The sequence below is a fragment of the Chiloscyllium punctatum genome, chromosome 25, assembly GCF_047496795.1.
Source record: "Chiloscyllium punctatum isolate Juve2018m chromosome 25, sChiPun1.3, whole genome shotgun sequence".
NCBI lineage: Eukaryota > Metazoa > Chordata > Chondrichthyes > Orectolobiformes > Hemiscylliidae > Chiloscyllium > Chiloscyllium punctatum.
The window spans coordinates 69,337,167-69,357,852 of NC_092763.1; the positions used below are offsets into that span (position 1 = coordinate 69,337,167).

The 20,686-nt window shown below is 42.6% G+C and overlaps 1 protein-coding gene and 1 long non-coding RNA gene across 5 annotated transcripts in view; one reads left to right on the forward strand and one right to left on the reverse strand.

The window, feature by feature from the left end:
* Nucleotides 1-20,652, forward strand: part of LOC140496031 (uncharacterized) — a 46,227-nt gene extending 25,575 nt beyond the window's left edge. Inside the window, exons 2-4 of the long non-coding RNA XR_011964139.1 lie at nt 199-1,510; nt 4,806-5,355; nt 16,579-20,652. This is a non-coding gene — a long non-coding RNA (uncharacterized lncRNA). The remainder of the gene's footprint in view (nt 1-198; nt 1,511-4,805; nt 5,356-16,578) is intronic.
* Nucleotides 1-20,686, reverse strand: part of ophn1 (oligophrenin 1) — a 196,998-nt gene that overhangs the window by 64,080 nt on the left and 112,232 nt on the right. For all 4 annotated transcript variants that reach the window (XM_072595481.1, XM_072595480.1, XM_072595479.1 and 1 more), the window contains exons 12-18: nt 18,028-18,061; nt 17,847-17,909; nt 17,061-17,135; nt 14,445-14,529; nt 9,702-9,760; nt 4,272-4,377; nt 291-450 (exon numbers count right to left, since the gene is read on the reverse strand). In XM_072595481.1, the coding sequence (XP_072451582.1) occupies nt 291-450; nt 4,272-4,377; nt 9,702-9,760; nt 14,445-14,529; nt 17,061-17,135; nt 17,847-17,909; nt 18,028-18,061 (582 nt within the window). The remainder of the gene's footprint in view (nt 1-290; nt 451-4,271; nt 4,378-9,701; nt 9,761-14,444; nt 14,530-17,060; nt 17,136-17,846; nt 17,910-18,027; nt 18,062-20,686) is intronic.

Genomic DNA, 20,686 nt, shown 5'->3' on the forward strand with positions numbered 1-20,686 from the left:
TAAAGACAAGTTCGGAAGTGTAGGACCTTGTGGACTGGATGGCTGAGCACTAATCATTATTAGCAGCTTAGTTGCTACAATTTGAGGCACTTATGTGGCCAATAGGAGAGATCACATAGCAAAAATAATTTCTTGCTCAAAGCAACTATTTAATTGATTCCTAACTTGACTATAATTATTATTATTTTTTGGAAACAGGTCTCTGGAAAGCCGAGCAAGCATGAACACCAGCATAAACAGCGATGCATCCCCAAATAGTCCTTTCACTTCTGGTTCAGATTTGACAGTACCTTTTCATAATGCTCAATCAAGATTTCCACAACAATGTTCTGAAACTTGATGTTTATCATGGCCGCAACTGTATCTTCTTGTGCTCTCATTAATGTCGGTCCAAAGATCACCCCCATGTTGAAAGCAGTCATCAAGTTCTTCTTGTTCTGGCTACAAACACTGCACAAACACAGAACAGAGTCACTTGCTGATGACACAAAGCAAGAGCAAAAAAGATTACACCTGTTCATTCCAGCCCTGCTTCTCGAATACTCATTAGGGACAAACCTGCAATCCTGCCCAATCCGTCCTGTGTACAGCTGGTCCTATGCCACTAGTCATTGGTTCCTAAAAATGACCCAACAAGGACCCCAGTTTTGTCAATAAACAATAAATGCCAATTTTGTTAAAGATACCAAAACAGCAATGTAAGACTTTGGCGTATGTCAGTTCCTTTTCACACTTTGCAGCTTGCTCTACCAGTCTATTCTTTTATTGAATATCTGGTTGTCCCCATTTACTTTGTCTGCCCAACCCCACCCCCTCCCCCCTGAATCCTTGACGCCCAAAAATCTAAAACACTGCCTTGAATAAAGTCAATGAGCCAACCTCCACTGCTTTCTGGGTAAAGAATTCTCGAAACTGACAACCCTCAAGAACAATTCTCCTCAACTCCATCTTAAGTTTTTATTATTAAACTGTGACCCTCAGCTCTTCTCGAAGAATAGGAGTCATCCTCCCAATACCCATCCTGTCAGAACCCATCTGGATCTTATAAATTTCAATAAGCTCACCGCTCATTCTTTTAGACCTCAATGGATGAAGGCCTGTTTTGTGAACTTTCTTGATAAAGATAAAACAAGAATGCGTCGAGTGAACCTTCTCTACACTGTTACCAATGCAATCATACCCTGTTGCAAATAAAGGAGACCAAAACAGTAGAGTTCCAAGAACAGATGAAAATTACAAAGACTGGACAGAAGGGAGAAGATAGAAGCTGCTCTGCAGTTTAATGTCAGTGACTTTGTAGAGAACAGACAGGTTAATGTCTTTCTCACTCAACTATTGCAAAAGTACAAGGAATCAGATTGAAACTTCTACAAGTATGTACTTCAGTCGTCTCAGCAATAATCAAAATTCACCACTTTCTCAACACTTTAGATGTAAGAAGTTTGCAACAAAAGGAATAAAAGATGAAGTCATTTTTATCCAGACATTATTAGCACCGATCTCTTACAAGGTCAGTACTCTTCCTTAGATAGAAACAAGTTTCTGCAGATGCTGGAATCTGTACTGGAAACAACAAATTCTGGAGGCAGCATTCATGGAAAGAGAACAAGCTAACGTTTCAAGTCTAGATGATTCTTCATCAAAGCTGAGCTGAAAAGTCATCTAAACTCAAAATGTTAGCTTGCCTTCTGTCCATGGATACTGTCTAACCTGCTGTGATCTCCAACATTTGTTGTTTTAAGTACTATCCTCTGTCCAGGAGTGGAGAAGTATATAACTTCCAAACAGATACGTATGAACATAACCTAAAAGTGGAACTAAGTGGTGGTGCAGCATGGGAATACTCAACTTGAGACAGTGACTTCCATTTCTCCCTTCAAGTTTCTCATTTGGAAATGGAGAAACCTCCTCTGTTTTGGTTGCCCAAAACACTTGGGTGCCCATTCTCCAGCCAGTTCACAATGACAAGAAAGCAGTGATCCTAAACAATAGGGCTGCCGCAGATCTAATTCACACATGTATCAGAGTCAGACATGGCTGCACCATCACACTGTCGCTGTACCCAATCTTCCTTGCTGCAATACTTCAGCTCACTCTGAGCAAGCTGCTGCAGTGATTGTAAGAGGGCAGCCAGCTGGACCTCAGAATAGGGAGTTTCCTAATTGGGGCTGGTAATATAAAAAAGGGGAGTGTCACAGCTACAGACACCAATAGCTGACTCTGAAGAGGCAGTACTAGGGTCAAGGATTGTTTGCGTTTAAATAAAGGGTGATTTGGTGACAGATACTGGCCTCTGGAGTTACTGCAGCTCCCTGTTGGTGTGGAACAGGAATCTGTTCAATCTCTACCCCTGAAGATCCAAGTCATCGTCAACAGCTTCAACTGAGGCACAGAAGAGCATGGGCTTTAAACTAAAAATATTCAGAACAGCCTGTCCCCACTACATTACACTGCACCTCTTGGGTTATCAAAATCCACAATAAGGCTTTGTACAATGTGACCACTTGCCACATCATGGGAGCTTATGGTCAACATGTACTTCATTTTTGACATCTGCCCAACACTACCTTCAGGTGTGTCAGGATGGACTCTCGGCTACTGAGGGAGACAGCATTTGAAAAGCACAACTTCAAGACCAGCACCAGGCTCATGGGCGACTTGGCAGCAGTGATACTCAATCTGCCTCTCTGAGACTATCTACAGCAGGCACCCCTATACCCTGGAGAGATACCACCAGTGCTGCCTCCTTAAGGCTCTGCAAATCCATGGTCAGGATAGAAGCGCCAATGTCAGAGTTCTTGCTCAGAACAACATCCCCTGCAACAAAGCACTGACCACATCAACCACTCTCGATCACGAGAGACTGTCAAAGACAGAATGAAGTCTGTTTCCAGAGTTGAAAGCCCAAATGCTGTAAAGAAGCTCCCGGATTTGACACTGTAGTACAATAATCACACAAAAAAAAATGTTTGGCTGCACTAACAACATGATGAACTTGTCCAAAGACAATGCACTAAAGAAATTACCACAACTTTCCCTTAGCTAACTACCAATGTTTTTCAATATCTTTTACTGCCCATTGTAAGGTGTGAAACAAGCCGAAAAATGAAATCTTTTTTACATATTTACTATGTCACTGTTTTCACTTGTCTTTTGTTTTTTGAAACTAAAAACATATAGCTGTTTGAGAGCAAATCAAATCACACAGGACAGCACAGCAGCTCAGTGGTTAGCACTGCTGCCTCAGTGCCAGGGACCCGGATTCAATTCCAGCCTCAAGCGACTGTGTGGAGTTTGCACACTCTCCCAGTGTCTGTGTGGGTTTCCTCCGGGTGCGCTAGCTTCCTCCCACAGGTTAGGTTAGGTGAATTGGCCATATAAATTGCCCACTGTGTTCAGGGATGTGTAGGTTAGATGCATTAGTCAGAGGTAAAAGGTAGAGTAATGAGGAACGTGTTTTGGTGGTATACTCTTTGGAGAGTCGGCGTGGATTTGTTGGGCCAAGGGCCCGTTTCCACACTGTGGGAATTCTATACATTGACCTCCTCAGCCACCTCAAAGCTCCATCAATATGGGCAGGTGCCCTCAAACTCAACTTAGAGAGTGACACAGAAACAGACCCTTTGGTCCAACTCACCATGCCGACTAGATATCCTAAATTAATCTAGTCCCATTTGCCAGTACTTGGCCCGTATCCCTTTAAACCCTTACTATTCATGTACCCATCCAGATACCTTTTAAGTGCTGTAAGTGTACCGGCTTCTACCAATTCCTCCGACAGCTCAGTCCATACATGCATCATCCTCTGCTGAAAAGGTTGCACCTTAGGTCCCTTTTATATCTTTCCTCTCTCACCCTCAACCTACATCCCAGGGAAAAGACCTTGTCTATTTATCCTATCCATGCCCCTCGTGATTTTATAAACGTCTATAAGCCACAGACTCCGACGCTCCAGGGAAAACAGCTCCAGTCTTTTCAGCCTCCCCACGTAGCTCAAATCCTCCAACCCTGGCAACATCCTTGTATATCTTTATTGAACCCTTTCCAAGTTTCACATCATGCAACTTATCATCGCTTTACTCTGCAAATAAAACCAGGAAGACAGACACGGACGAAAATGGGTTAAATAGCTGGAATCTGGACAGTACATTGTTTGCATGTTAGCACCTCAAACATATCAACTTAACTCCCCAGCTATTAAAACATGGAACCATTTACTCGTCAAATGCCTCATGGTGAGCTTTTGAGAAATTGGTTCCTGTGATACTTACTTCACGAGATGTTTAATTATAAGTTCCAGCATTTCCCGGTTTTTCTCTGGTAGCTTATACACCAAGGAGTGAATGGCACCAAGTCTGTAATCCAGGTTGTCAGATTCTGTAACACAGCAATCACTGGTCAAGGTTAGGGTAGATATGGAAAGAGAGACATTCAACACATTTCATTTCCAACTTCAATACCATATTACCTCGTCCAGCCTTCACACCTTGAGATCCAATAACATCATCTGATGCAATTGTGTTTCCTATATGAGGCATCAGTGGGAGGTATCCCAACAAAATTACACCCAATGTTAACCAGCAGATGATCAAAATTTACTGTCAAACCAGTTAGAATGGTGAGAACAAAGGGATGAATGTAACTGGCAGGAAGAGCAGATGAGGGAGACTGATGGAAAATCTGACCAAGGATGGACAATGCAAGTTAAGTGGTAGGTGGCTCTCTCTTGGAGATTTCTCTGCAAGTCAATTTAAGTAATTGCTCAATGGATCGTTCACAAACCGTTGTTTTCTCTTCTCACACAGGAGTGTTGCAGAGAGCAAAGGGAAGGACAGGGAGAAGGTCTGTAACTTTGCAGATTCTCCTGCATGAACTTATCTGTAGGACCGACTGCATCTTCAACATGCCCTCCCTGACGGCTGTTCGAGAGGCAGATGCTGGAGGACCTGTTCAGAGCCAGGAAGGTGGGACCCTTACCATGATCTCCAGAGAGAGGAATGTGCTGATTGGTGACCGAGCTGCAGAGAGCCCTGAAAGGTTGAAGGCCGGGTGTGTCCTCAACTGTTCCACGTTCAGACCGCAAGCGGAGTTCTCCTGCCTTTTCGTTTTGGCACCTTCAGGTGGCACAAGCCACCTGGAAGAGGGCAGAGACCAACTGGGAGAGAGTGATTGTGCGATCTTACAGCAGCTGGCAGGCTGGATATTCTGCAGCAAGTGGCTGATTTCCCAACTTTGCAAAGATTGTCTGCTACCAGCAAGACAGAAATGATCAGCACTCCATCTACTGGCTTAACAATCCACTGAAAAAAAAGGACTGAAAAGGCCTACCAACTTCTCACAAGGTAACTAAGAACGGTAAGTAAACTCTGGCCTTGCCACGATCAGAGAACGGATAACAAAATGGTTCAAAAATGCTGAAAATGTACTTTGATGCATTCACGATGAGTTCAAATAGGAAGACCTAACAAATCTGCTCAAAATCATTCAGGAAGATGATTCTTGAAGAGGTGTCTTAGTTGTGCACTGCACCACTCCAAAAGTGATTGAAGAAAAACACTTTTACTTCCATGACCTAACCAAGCCACGAACGTATATTAGACAGCGATTAAACACAGCCACTCAATCAATCTTAATTCTGAACAAAGACGAGATAGTCGATACTGCATTCATCTCATTCTGAATGGAATGAATGATATCACCATTCGTCATCATCAATGACTAATTTCCTTAAGCTCCCTGGTAGCACTGTGAGTCTACCTATGCAAGATGGAAAGCAGCAGTTCAAGGGGGCAGCTCATCAACACCTCCTCAGGGGCAATTAGTGATGGGTAACAAATATCAGCTCTGCTCATATCTGATGAATTAAAATTTAAAGAAAGTTCATATTTAGCATCATTTAATAATGCTAAGTCAATTACAATTATAAATCAATTTATAATAAATAACTGCCTTCATTATTCAACTGAAGGGTTAATATATGGCATTTGCTGATTCTTTCACCCTGTCCACACACTGGCAGGTACATGATCAGTCTTTCCCATTTCTTTTTGCACCCCCCCTACTAATTTTCTCATGTACCTTCAACCCCCATGATGGTTTTTCTGGGGTAAGAGCAAGTCTTGTGTAAATTACCAAAGTAACATGCTTCAAGTCATCATCATGAAAATGTCAGGAGGCTACCCAGCATCAGGGTGCCCACACAATGAAGCCTAACTCCCTGTCCTTAACTGGCACTTGGCCACATATCCAGCATCAGGGTGCCCACACAATGAAGCCTAACTCCCTGTCCTTAACTGGCACTTGGCCACATATCCAGCATCACCTACATGACCAGCACAAACAGTCTGCACTTCATTTCAGGATTCCTAAAGCAAGGCATTTGTGGTGATCTTTCGGGAATCACTGGGATCAGGAAGGATTCCGGAGGACTGGAAAATGGCTAATGTAGCACCGCTATTTAAGAGGGAGACAAAAGATGGGAAATGATAGGCCTTGGTAAATTTTAGAGTTCATTATTAAGGATAAAACTGCGGTGTACTTGGAAGTGCATGGTAAAATAGGGCTGAGTCAGCACAGCTCCATTAAGGGGATGTTATGGCTGACAAACATGTTCGAACTTTTTGAGGAACAAGTTAGACAAAGGAACGTCAGTGGAGGTGGTTTATTTGGATTTCTGGAAGGCCTTTAACAAGGTGCCACACAGGAAGCTGCTAAGATAAAAGCTCATGGTGTTAAGGGCAAGGTACCAGTATGGATAGAGAATTGACTAACAGTGGAGACAAAGGAGTCTTTTTCAGGTTGGTGGCCAGTGACTCAAGGAATTCCACAGGGATCAGTTTTGGGACTACAACTATTCACATTATACATTAACAATCTGAATGAAAGCACTGAGGGCATAGTGGCTAAGTTTGCTGATGACACAAAGATAGGTGGAGGGTGAGATAGTGTTGAGAAAGCAGGGAGGCTGCAGAAGGACTTAGACAGGCTAGGAGAGTGGGCAAAGAAGCAGATGGAACACAACGTGGGAAGGTGGAAAATTATGCACTTTGGTAGGAAGGATAGAGACATAGACCATTTTCTAAATGGGGAAAAGACTTAAGAAACCTGAAGCACAAAGGAATGTGGGAATCCTAGTTCAGGATTCTGTTAAGCTTAACATGCTGGTTCAGTTGGCAGTTAGGAAGGCTATATAATGTTAGCATTCATTTCAGGAGAACAAGAATACAAGAACAGGGATGGATTGCTGAGACTGTATAAGGCTCTGGTCAGACTGCATTTGGAACATTGTGATGAGGTTTAGACCCATATCCAGAGGAAAGATGCGTTGGCCTTGGAGGGAGCCGAGAGAAGGTTTACAAGAATAATCCCAGAGGTGAAGGGCTTGTCACATGAGGAGCAGTTGAGGATATTGAGTCAGTACTCAAGGCAGACGGAAGGATGAGGGGGAAACTGATTGAAATTTGTAGAATACAAAAGTCTGAACAGACTTGACCTGGAGATGATGTCCTCAATAGTAGGAGAGACTAGGACCTGAGGCACAGCCTCAGAGAGAAGGAGCAATGTTTTAGTATGGAGATAAGGAGGAATTTCTTCAACCCAAGGATGGGTTATAACAGAAGACTGTGGAGGCCAAATCTTTGGGCATATTTAAGACCAAAACAGATAGGTACGTGATTAGTAAGGGGGTCAAGGATTACGGAGAGAGGATAGGAGAGTGGACTTGAAAAATACATCAGCCATGATTGAATGACAGAGCAGTTTGAGGGACCAAATGGTCTAACTTTGCTCCTATATCTTATGCTCTACGATGCATCTTTATATCTCAGCCAACTCAGCACAAAGTCAAATGCAGGGATTTCTCCACATGCATGACCCTGACCTTTGAGTCAATGGTCATTTTAATTCTCTATGTTGCTCCCATCCAGTAATGGACTATGGACAGACATGTCAGGTTCCAGTGAAGCTCAAAGCAAGTTCAAGGAACAATATGTCAGCTTTCAACTTGGCTCTCTACAGCCGTCTGAACTCAACACGGAATAGAATCATAAATTTTGCCTCTACTGGTTTGTTCTTTCGTTTTTGACTGGGTTGGTCTTGTCTCACTTTTTTTTTAAACCACTTCATTTTACATTCAGACATTCACTCCTCAGCTGGACACATCTTTAGATTCTTTACTAATTGCCACTCTTGGTCACATTTAACCTCTCCGACTATTCACTCTCATCCCAAGCCTTCCCTTTTGTCATTTTGCCCCCTCCCCTTGTTCCATGGGTTTAAAACGTATTACATTTTTATCTTCTTTGGCTTTGATAAAAGATCACCAGCCTGAAATGTTAACATCTGTTTCTCTCCACAGATGCTGCCTGACCAGCTGAGCATTACTGGCGTTGTATGTTTTTATAAGGGATGGGGGGGGGGGGGGGGGGGGGGGAAGGGTGGAATCTTACAGAAATATAGAAAATTATAAAGAGAATGGATAAGATAGGGGCAGGGAGGTGATATCCACTGAAGCTAGAACGAGGGGGCATTGCCTCAAAATAAGGGGGAACAGATTTAGGATTGAGTCGAGAAGGAACTTCTTCACTCAAAGAGACGTGAATCTGTTGAATTCCACAACCCAGTGAAGGAGTTGAGGCTTCTCCACTGAATGTTTTTAAAGCAAAGATAGACAGATTTTTGAACAGTAGATGAATTACGGGTTATGGTGAGAGAGTGGGTAAGTGGAGCTGAGTCCATGAAAAGGTCAGCCATGATCTTATTGAATGGTGGAGCAGGCCCGAGGGGCCAGAAGGCCTACTCCTGTACCTAGTTCTTATGTTCTTATTCAGGATTTTCTTGTCTGTCCAACTCAGGCCTACACTGGGTGACAATGTTTAAAAATATATTGTTTGTTAGATTGGTCATTATCGCTGAGCCAGCATCTATTGTCCATGCCTAATTGCCCTTGAGAAGGTGGTGGCGGTGGTGGTGGGTGCTGGTGGTGCAAATTAACAAGATTGCTCGGTCATTTAATTCATTCACAAGATGAGGACATTGCTGACTCATTTTGTCCATCCTTAATTGCCCAGAGACCACTTAAAAGTCAAATACATTGCTGTGGGTATAAAGTCACAAGTAGGGCAGACCAGGTAAGGATGACAGTAAGGATATCCTAAATGACATGAGTGAACAGAAAGGTTTTTTTCCCCAAAAAGTGACATTGGAATAGTCAGACTCTGAATTCCAGAATTCAATTGAAATCATCTGCCATGGCAGGATTCAAACCCAGGTCCACAGAACATTATCTCAATTAACAGTCCATGACAATACCACTCAGCCATCGCCTCCCTTGAATGGGGTTTAGTAACCTCATTGTTGCGTGACCAGAATTACACACAGGCCAAACTGGTAAGCACAGCAGACTTCATTCCCCAAAGTGCATTGGTCAGCCAATGGGTTTTAACCAAAATCTAGTAGTTTCATCATTACTCATCCCCCACATTTTATTCCTGGTCCATTTAACGGAGTTGACATTTCACAGCTACAGTGAAGGGATTTGAATTCCTGTGTCTGGATCACTAATTACCAGTGCAGTTGCAACGAACACTATGATATTATTCCTATTCCCTACAAACCCCGACCCCTAAGACCCATACACTAAGTGAAGCACTCGGAGAGAGATATGGTCAGAGCTGAACAAGAACAAAAGCCAACACACTTACTGGAGGCAGAGACAAGTTCTCTATGGAGCTTGTAAGTCATCACTGGCTCTTCAAGATTCCTGTATTGAGCAGAGTAAGATTTTATTTATCATTTAGTGTAAAACAGAGCCTTACCTTTATAAAGGAACAGAAGTATTAGGAGAAATAAAAAAAGTTCAAATTTAACGCTATAAGACATGCTTAATAGGGGAGAAAGGAATAAATTAAATTTTGCATCATTTCTCCTGAAGGCACAATCAAAATGTTGAAACTCAAAGCACTTTTTTGTTTAGAAAAGGCAAATAGAAAACTATAATTTCAATGTTTGCACAAACTCGGCATGAACAAATAACGAATCTGGATTTCTTGGGTACCATTAGATGAGTAAATGCATCATTGGAAATGTGTCAAGTCATGAACTAGCCCATACATTGGGACAAACCTAAGAATGAAATCGAGGTTCTTGCATCAAGAATTAAGTGTTTAACAGGAACTCAGCGGATAACACTGTAGGTACTCAGTTTTGTTATGACCCCATTGGGGAGATTGTGGTGATAAATTGAGCCCCCATTGTTCCTCAAGCCATTACAAAATGTGCAAATAGCTAATTTCAATCACTAAGGTGATCAATTTGCCTAACTTACTGCTATTCATGACAAATAATTCACAATAGATTTTGTCAATAAAAGACAAAAAAAAATTATTATAAACAAACTTATTCCTTAACAAATGCCCGAAACGTCGATTTCCATGCTCCTTGGATGCTGCCTGAACTGCTGTGTTCTTCCAGCACGACTAATCCAGAATCTGGTTTCCAGCATCTACAGTCATTGTTTTTAACTCACATACTCAAAGAGGAAATTTGCAACAACAGTGGAAACAAAATGTAGCCAGCTGTGCAAGTTAATCCACACAATTCCAGAGATTCAGAGTAGGTCGTCAGAGATAAACAGACAAATTAGAAACAGTTCACTTATTTTCAATAGGTTTTCTTTGGAAACATTTGGAATTACACAATTCAGGAGGCCATTTGGCCCATCATGTTGGTTCCTTTGAAAGGAGCTAGTCAGTTAATTCTGCTCCACTAGTCTTCCCCATAGCTCATTATTTCCTTTGTCATGTTTTTATCAAATTCTTTAGTGAATGTCATCACAAATTTTGTTTCCACTAGATTTTCAGTCAGCACACTCGAGATTATAATAGTTTGTTATGTAAGAAAAAAAAATCTTTATGTCACCCTGACTCTTCAGTTAGTCAGTCTGCCCTCTGAAGTACCAGAGGATGATGCCTTCTGGTAACAAACGCACCTGCCTATCTACTCTGTCAAAGCAATTTGTTAAGGAGTTAAACATCACCTTCAAATCTCTCCTTCACCCACATGGTTTCAAGAGGGCTCTCAGCATCTCTAACCTTACCACATAACTGAAGCTCCTCAATGCAGGTACTATTCTGGTAAGTTTCCTCTGCACTCTCTCCAGGCCCTGATATCTTCTCTAAAGTGTGAAGGCCTTTCAAACAAAGAAAGATAGCAGATTCCTAGCTGAAGACCTTTCTGATCCAATTGCAGCTCTTCTCAGAGCCCCATGTAATTTAGGCCATTCCCAGAATTTGGGCCTTATACCTATATTCACCAGAGTTCCATAGAAGTTGAGGCAGAGAATCAACTGCCAAAACCTGATGCTTCTCATTCATTTTAAATCTCCACCAAGAACCCACTCTACAGAACAAAGGCAACCACTGCTAAACAGGACAGGAAACTGTATTACCACATAGACACTCACATAGATTAGTTGAGTTCTGATCTGAACAAAATCTGACCTGAACATTTACACTTGTGTTTGTACCAATGAAGCAATTGCTGAAAAGTACAACTTATTGCTGAAGATTTTCATCTTTCATTCATCAGGACAAATGCAAAACTTCCATATTTTTTAACAATTTACATAACAGGCAAAGTGCATGCTGACTGGTCGGTTACTTGATTGTGATTGTATGAGGAGTTTGGTAGCCCCCATTGCTCTCTCCATAGTAACCCCACAGCCAATTGGTGTTGACTTGTCAACTAACCAGTACCCTTTTCCCCACAGTATGAATTGTCATGACTGTTTGGAAGTTGGTATTCTTGTGTTTGTCCTGATGAGTGCAAAACAAAAAGCTTCAGCATGTGTCAAATGCCAATTGGATACAGTCAGTTCTTCTATAACGAGATGGTTGCATTCTTGTTCAACCCCGCAAAATCACACTTTAAAAACAGCACTTAATGGGTTGGTGCTGTAATCGCCACAGGCGTTTAAAAGTTCACACTTTACAAACTGCATCCCCAATTCATCAACCACGTTACAGCAGATTTATGTTGATAAAACCTGTGTTATAGCAAAATGACCTGAGCACGTAATGAGGTAACTGCAGCATTTCCAACACCCAGACAAAATGGGAGCTCCACCTACTCCGAGAGGGACACTGAGGTGGTATCTCATCGCTCACCATTGTTTGGCAAGTCAACTTTGATTAGCTAAGGTGTTGCCATGGTGAAAGCAACAGGAAGCAATAGACCCCCCCCAACTCCCAGATAATTCAAAACAAGTTCAAAACTTAAACATATGCCTTTAGATTGCAGAGAAGAGCATCTGTCACTTCTAGGAAGCCATGTTACAAGCTTGACTCATTATCTCAGTTTGGTTGTTACCATAGCTATTAGCACACTCATGGTTGTTCAACAATGTCATCCATAACTAGTTCATGCCTTTCCACCAGTATCAAGCAGCAAATGGCAGGACATAGATCATGACCGAGGATGGAAATGGCAAAGGCAAATGGAGTTTCAGAGAGCTAGCTTACACCTGAAGCCAAGATCAAAAATATTTTTTGGAAGCCTCCACTAAAGGTCTCAGTGCCTTCAGTTGTATTTTACCAGAGACTTAGAGATTTTCACCTATGTTTAACTAATGAAGTCTGCTCAGGAGCACATTTTTAAACAGAAATCAAAATACTCAGGCTTCCATAGTTCTGTATACACCCTGCCCAGGCACCTTTGGAATGACTCACCCCACTCCTCCTAACCCCTGCACTGCTTAACAGTGGGGAAGACAGAAGGGAAAAGTAGATGACAGATTTGTTCAGAAGTACTGAAAGTTACGAATCAGGGCCGGATCTTGAGGGAGATGTCTTTGGTTTGTGTTGAGAGAAGGTGAGGAGTACACATCGCCACTCAGGCTCACTGCATCCACACTGGAGCAAGACACAATTTTTAAAGGTTTCAGCTGAAGGCAGGAGTTCAATTCCAGCCTTAGATGCCTGTCTGTGTGGAGTCTGCACATTTTCCATTGTGTGTGTGTGGGCCTCCTCCACATATTCCAGTTTCCTCCCACAGTCCAAAGTTTAGGACGTACAGGCTAGGTGGATGAGCCATGAGACTGTATCCAATCGGCATTGGACACACGCTGAAGAGAGATGTTGCTGAAGCTTTTTGTTTTGCACTCATCAGGACAAACACAAGAATACCAAGATACAGTAGGTGGCTGGATCAGAGGGTGGGGAATGCTTTTCGTAGAGTTGGTGCAGACTTGACGGGCCAAATAGCCTCTTTCCACTCTGTAGCGATTCTATGATTCTAAGGTTGTAGTTTCCAGTACAGTCAACTGAGTGTACGCCTCCTCGAATACTGACTGAAAGATCCAGGCCTCCATTTGTTTATAAGCAACACCTTGAGATTTTGCTTTAGGAAAGACATGCACATCCAGCAAGGCTCACGAAATATAGCCAATTACTAGAAGCAAGTGCATTTTGAAAACAGGGAGAACAAAATCTGCCTTTTAAAAGTTACATCAATGAGGAGTGTCCCTTTCTTTCATAAAAAAAGCTCAACAAGGGATGAGGATCTGGAATATGTTTGTTGACAGTACCTTGCAAAATGGACTGGTTACACATACTGGGAAAGAATAAAGTTTGTTATGGGGAGTACGAGTTTTTTTTCTAAAACGTGGGTGTGGGAGTTGCTAGCCTAGCCAGTACTTGTTGCCCATCCTGAATTGCCCCAGAGGGAAGTTAAGAGTCAACCACATTGCAAGTAGGCCTGACTAGGTAAGGACAGCAGATTTCCTTCCCCCAAAAGGCTTTAGTGACCCAGATTTTTTTAAACGATAATTGACAATGGTTACATGGTCTCATTTAGACTAGTTTTTTTCAGTCTTTTTTAAAAATTGAATTGAAATTTCACCATCTCCAATGGTGGGATTCAAACCCAATTAACCTGGGGTTCTGGAGTACTAAACCAGTCACATGACCACTCACTCACCTGAGGTGGTGGTGAAGGAGTGGCACCAACTGGGTAGCTCTTTCAAAGAACCAGCACTGGCAGTTGGGACAGATGGCCTCATTCAAGGAGTGAGCATTCTTAGAAATGTAACAGCCCAGCAATCTTTAAACTATTAACAAAAACTGGCAAAGATACCACACCCACACGTGCAACAAATGATGGATATTCATTGTCAGAAATGTGAATACTTTTCACCCAGCGATAGACTCGGGTCTGGAATATGGTGCCAGGAAGTGGGTGTAGGCAGATAGTGTTGAGGCATTCAATGGAGCATTGGATGCCTTATTGACTAATGTCAATGTGCAGGGTTATGGAGAAAAGACAGGAGATTGGCACTAAGCAACAATGCTCAAACAGCCAGAGACACATAGGGCTGAATGGCCTCATTTTGCACTAAGTAATTCTCTGTTCTGTAGACAATATAATCCTGCAGTCTGTGCCTCTCTTACCTGAGGTAGTGCTTCAGTGCACTGGTGATTGTTTTTGTTTCCCACTCAGAGCTCTGGAGATCAACATCACCAGGATGATTTGGATCTAAAGGATGAAACATAAAAATAAACTATAAATCGCAAAGTGTTGGTCATTATGAACCATTTAGGGAGCTCATGGACACTCTGCTCCTCTGTTTTTGCAGTACTCAAATTGCAGGAGATGAAGGAATTGCAAACAGGCAGAAAGCTCAGTGCACCACGTATCCTGCATAGGTGAGATTCCTCATTGTGAGAGCTTCTCCATATTCTTATAAGACAAGCCTATCACAAAATATGACCTAACCACCTTTATCCTGCTTATCTTTTTTTTTAAACAAAGGTTCTACTGCCCAATTTTCAACCATTCACACCTGAAGGTGCTGACAACCCAGTAATGCTTCATTCAGATGGGCATTCCTTACATCAGTCCTGTGTGTTTCTGTACATGTAACTGCTTTTTTGTGCATATGTGCACGCACAAGTGTGCATGCATGCATATATGAATGTGTCTGTGTGTACAAACATGTGCATGCACACGTGTGGATAATGTCTTCCCTAGCCTTAGTATCCACACGATATTCTCAAGGGGTGGTCTGACCAATAGAAGTTCCTCAGATATTGCCTTTAAAACCTGGACCAGATATTCCAGGGGAGACCAATAACAATTTAACATCACTCAAGCTGGTTTCTGATGACATTAGATCCACAGCGATGTGGCCGACTCTTACCCACCCTCCAAAATGATCCTCGCAATCCAAGGGGCACTTAGGGATCGGTAACAAATCGGCCAGCCTTACCAGCAACACCTCCATTCCAACAAAGAAAGAAAGACGAAAGAAAACGCTAGCAGTTTTCCTCTTGATTATGACTCTGCACCGATTGAACAAGTTGGCTTTTGAATCTGAAATTGCTGGTGAAATTATATGTTGTATGTAGGTTGTGAACTGGTGTGACAATATCAGGATTTTCAAACAAAAAAAAAACAGGACAATTAAATCTTCTTATTTCATTAGAGGTAGTTCAGGGGAGATTCACTAGGGTGTTCCCCAGTAATAAGGGATGGTCTTGAGGATAAAGGATAAATAGGCTGGGACTCTACTCATTGGAATTTCGAAGAGTGAGAGGTGATCTCTTTGAAACAAATGGGATTTTGAAGGGGCTTGACAATAAAAGCTGAGAGCATATTTCCTCATGGGAGAATCCAGGACCAGAGGGCAGTCTCAGAATTAAAGGGGCACCAACTTAAAATTGAGATGAGGAGGAATTTTTCTCTCTCAGAGAGTTGATTGTCTTTGGAACTCCTTGCCACAGAAACCTATGGGGGCAGAGTCCCTGTGTATATTTCAGGCTGAAATAGGTAGAGTCTTGGTCAGTAATGGAATCAAGGTTTAGGGGGAAAAAAAAGAGCAGGAAAGTGGACATGACGAATGCCAGATCAGCCACGAAACTATTTATTAGCACAGCAGGCTCGAGGGGCCGAATGGCCTCATCCAGCTCCAATATCTTATGGTCTTACATCAATACAATGTGGATCCGCATCTCTCCACCACTGACAGCCATGTCATTAATCACCAAGGTCCAAAACTTCTATCCTCAGCCTCTCTCTCTACCCTTCTTAAAACTAGTCTCTACAACCGTATACCTGTCTTAATTTCTCCTAATCTCGCTCAATGTCAATTTTGTTTTGGCTAAAATGTCTGGTAATGTTCCCACGTGATATTAAAGGTGGAACATAAATACAAGGTATTGGGTTGATAGATTACTACATTCTTCAATATAAGGCATCGTTCCTGCCTCTCATCCAGCTCTTTCTCACTGCCTTCCTTCCAAACTTCCAGACCCATTTTAAAAATAACATATACAGGCAAGATACAGTGATCAAATGTTTAAAACATGAAATCAGAGGAAAGGGAAGAGAATGGAATGAATTAATGCTCACATTTATTTTTGAATAACTCTACATTCCATGATCAGACCAGATGAAATAGGAACAGGAGGCAGCTTTTTGGCCATTCAATAGGTTCATGATGGATCCAACATTCCTCACATCCACTTTCCTGCTCTTTCCCATAACCCTCGATTCCCCGACTGATCAAGAATCTCTCTGTTTCAGCCTTAAACATACACAAGGATGAAGACGACCAGTTTGAACCATTGGAAGATTTGAACAGCAGAGATCTCCAAACCACTCAGGTCCTCTCCAATCATCTGACAGCTCAAACATTGGAAGGAGTTTGGGAACTTTAAACGGTGCATAGTTGGTCAAGGGACAGAGTCAGTGCCCCCTGCAGTGCACAAACCAGTAGCAGCCAGAATCCTAGTCTGACTGCCTCAGTTGTTTACTTTCACTCTGGGAGAGTTGGAGTGGGAAATGGCAAAGTCCCATTCTGGGCACAGGACTCTGTACATAACATTCCTGAAACCTGTACATTACCAGTGTCTGGCACAGCGAGGGAACTTTACGAAAAGGAACCCAGATCAATAAGATTCTGATGTAAATCAGGGACTTACTAGAACAAAAGGTGCAACATTGATAACTGAGGAAAGGTCAGGGAGCAAAGACCAGTGGTCTCCTCATTAAGGTTATGGTCTCACCAAAATACTGAGTTAGTAGCTTCTGTACTTGGAGGTTGCTGCCAACAGTTCTGTAAACCCCCTCTGCGGTGATTCCTGCAAAAAGTAAACAGATTCAAATTTAATATTTTATTGAAACAGGGCCTCTATCTTTCCTCAGGCAAGATGTTTTTGGGATCAAGGTTAAAAAAAAATGTATAAAACAAAAGAAAATAAATCCACTACCCCAGGCAGTACAGGACAGAATGTGGGTGAATGTCCTGGGGAACACAGTGTAAACCCAGCTGTTGAGAAAATGGGGTAAATGCATGTATGGGTTAGATGGGGACCTGTAGTAGGAGATGGAGTTAAACTTCACCCAGTGGTTTACGTAACAGAAATACAGCACAAACTTGCTTAACACCAGGGGCAGCAGAAATTAGATTACATTAGCTGCCCTACAGTGTGGAAACAGGCCCTTCGACCCAACAAGTCCACACCGTCCCTCCAAAGAGTAACCCATCCAGACCCAATTCCCTCTGACTAATGCACCTAACACAATGGGCAATTTAGCATGGCCAATTCACCTAACCTGCACATCTTTGTACTGTGGGAGGAAACCAAGGGAAACCTGCACAGACATGATGAGAATGTAAAGACTCCACACAGGCAGTCCCTGGTACTGTGAGGCAGCAGTACTAGCTACTGAGCCATTGTGCCACCCAAATATGCTACCATATGGCTATAATGGCAGTGATACCATGAAAGCCCAATGGGCACTATTGGCTTAACTTGATTTGATTGGATTTTATTGACAATGGGACCTACCTTTGGTCTCCACCGCATTAATACATTTCTTCACAAACTTTAAGCCCAGATCATTTAGTTGCACTATGCAAGAGAAGAATTAAAACAAGTGAGGATTAATGATTGCATTGCATGTCCAATTGCCAGCACAGATCAAAATGGCCTGGCAAAGCAAGCTAGAAAACAAAAAAAACCCACTTACTTTGCTCTGGTTTCGCATTGGGTGTGATGTAGATCTGAAATTCAAAAACAAGAGAGTCAATAGCCAGTTAATTCAGGAAAGATTACCCTTCAGCACATTAATATCTCCCAATACAAAATATACCATCTTGGCTCATGAAATGGTGCGGATGCAAAAACCGGAGGTTGCCCGAGTTTCTGAAGCCTCAGTTTGGACAGTGAGTGTTGTGGTGACTGTGGGGCATCTATCTTCACATGAAAACCCTTCCAGTTTGGATCAGTGTAGCAGTGAAGAAGATGTCACCAATCGACGAACTCCAAGACCATCCTCACCTGTCACTAAATAACCCACCAACTGAGGTCAAAGATCAACTAGAGTGGGCAATGCAGTCTCCTTGAATCTGGGTCACAGCACAAGAGTGGAAGTGTTGAATCTCATGATAAAAAGCAGCTATTGAGTACAGATGGACAGAAACATAGACAGAATCACCAAGACACCTTCAACAGCACCTTTCAAACAAGGGCAGCAGATACATGGGAAACACCACCTGAAAGTGACCGTCCAAGTCACACCATCTGGAGGTGGACATTTATCACCGTTCCAGGGTCAAAATCCTGGAATTCCCTCCCTCATGGTATTGCAGATGCCCCAACACCACATGGACTGCATTGGTTCAAATAGATAGCTCTCCTTCCAAAGAGACACTGGCCCAGCCAGAGGCTCTGACATCCTAATTCATTTTTGAAAATCTACCATTATTACACAGAACATCCCAGAGGTGATGAAACCAACAAAAAGAATCAAAAGCTATAGTGAGACTATGCCTTTGCCCAGCCAGAGAAATTTTTAATTCTCTTTCATAACCAACTTTTAAACAACAGTCAATTTGCATGAAAAGTCCCACAAACTTCAATCGGCTTTCAGTATTCGTTGAGGAAAGAGCAGGTGGCGAAACACAGGCACCTGACCGGTTGGTCTTTGACAATGACATGGGGTCTTTCACACCCACCTGGAGAGATGAACAAGCCTTTGATTTAACCCCACATTCAAATACCACACTTCCACCAACACTCCCGAGTGTCCAGTGGCTGCTCGTGAATCCAAACAAATCTTTTCGCTTGTGTTATAATAGGAACATTCCTACACACACCAACCACAGCAGTAAACTGCATGGATTTGTGAAACCAGGTGAAAGGTCAATGCAATATGCATAAGTTTGAATGAATTCCCACCACAGCCTTTTTTAAAAACTGACCAACAAGGAAAGATTGGCTGGTGCGTCAGCTGCAGACTTGGCGAGAGTTGTCACCACAGTGAGAAACCATGAATAGCAAAATCTCAGAGAATCTGCCATCAAACAGATCAATCATGGCTCTAACCTCAGCACTTCAACCCTGTTCAATAGCTTGGTTTCTGTGTATGGAATGGGTGGAGGTATTTGTTGACTAAACTGAGCAATTAAACAGTTTGCAGAAGATTGGCAGTAGTCATTTTCCACACTTGCAAGACTGATTCCCAGTTGGACAGAATACAAACATTTCATTGAGCTTTTCCAACTGTTCCATTAGGGCGGAGGGCCAGAAGTCCCACCATCCCGCTCATCTGCAAAAGAGATTCTTCTGTGTCATCGTGTCTTAGTAATAGAAAGCTGAATTCCTTTTTTTTTTAAATAAAAGACCCTGTTTCAGGCCAACATTCCTCATCAGAGACATATACTGGAAATCAATCACAGTTTGGTAACCAGCACACTAACGCTTTCTCTTCAAATTTTTATATTTTTGAGTTAAATCCAGAGGCAATGTGTTTCCAGTGAAGTGAAGAACTCAGGCAGGATGCTGTAATGAGGCCTACTTTAGGTTTTAATGGGCTGTTAATATTGGATTGCAAAGAAGCATTTTTGATTAAAATGTTCTTGGCAGTGCACGATGTGACTGGATTTATGACAGCACCAACGCCCCTACAACAACCACCTCTGCTCAGACAGGGCGAGCAACAGGTGGCACATAGATGCAAGTTGGTCTTTTTTCTCAGAGGCAGTGAGTAAAAGTGGTGGGATGTGCAAGCAAGATAGTGAGGGAAGAAATATAAAATCACCACTTTGAATTCACTCTCAGCATGTGGGTGTCACTGACTGGACCAGCATTCACTGCCCATCCCTAATTACCTGGAGGGCAGATGAGAGTCAACCACATCACCGTGGATCTGGAGTCACATGTAGGCCAGGTAAGAACTGCAGTTTCCTTCCCTAAAGGACATTAGTGAACCAAATGAGTCTTCTGGACAATCAATGGTTGTCTTGTCATCAGTAGATTCTTAACTCCAGATACTTTTTAAATCGAATTCAAATTTCACCATCTGCCGTGGCAGGATTCAAACCTGGGTCCCCAAAACATTAGCCGAGTTTGCATCGCCTTCCCCGATGTGCCATTTGAAAGATAAAAGGCAGAGAATCAGCTCAGAAATATTAAGTTGGCATTATGCAGGAAAAGGAAGCGATGAGGGTATCTGAGCTTACAGAACCAGCAGGATACCAGTGTTGCTTTCTCTGGAAGGAGGCTTGCTGGCCTGCAATCCAATCAGGTACTGGGTAAATGCCAGCCTTGCCCCAGGGTAAAGAGCCCATGGTTGTGGCGGGGTCAAGATTGGAGTGGGGCTGGAAAAGCACAGCAGGTCAGGCAGC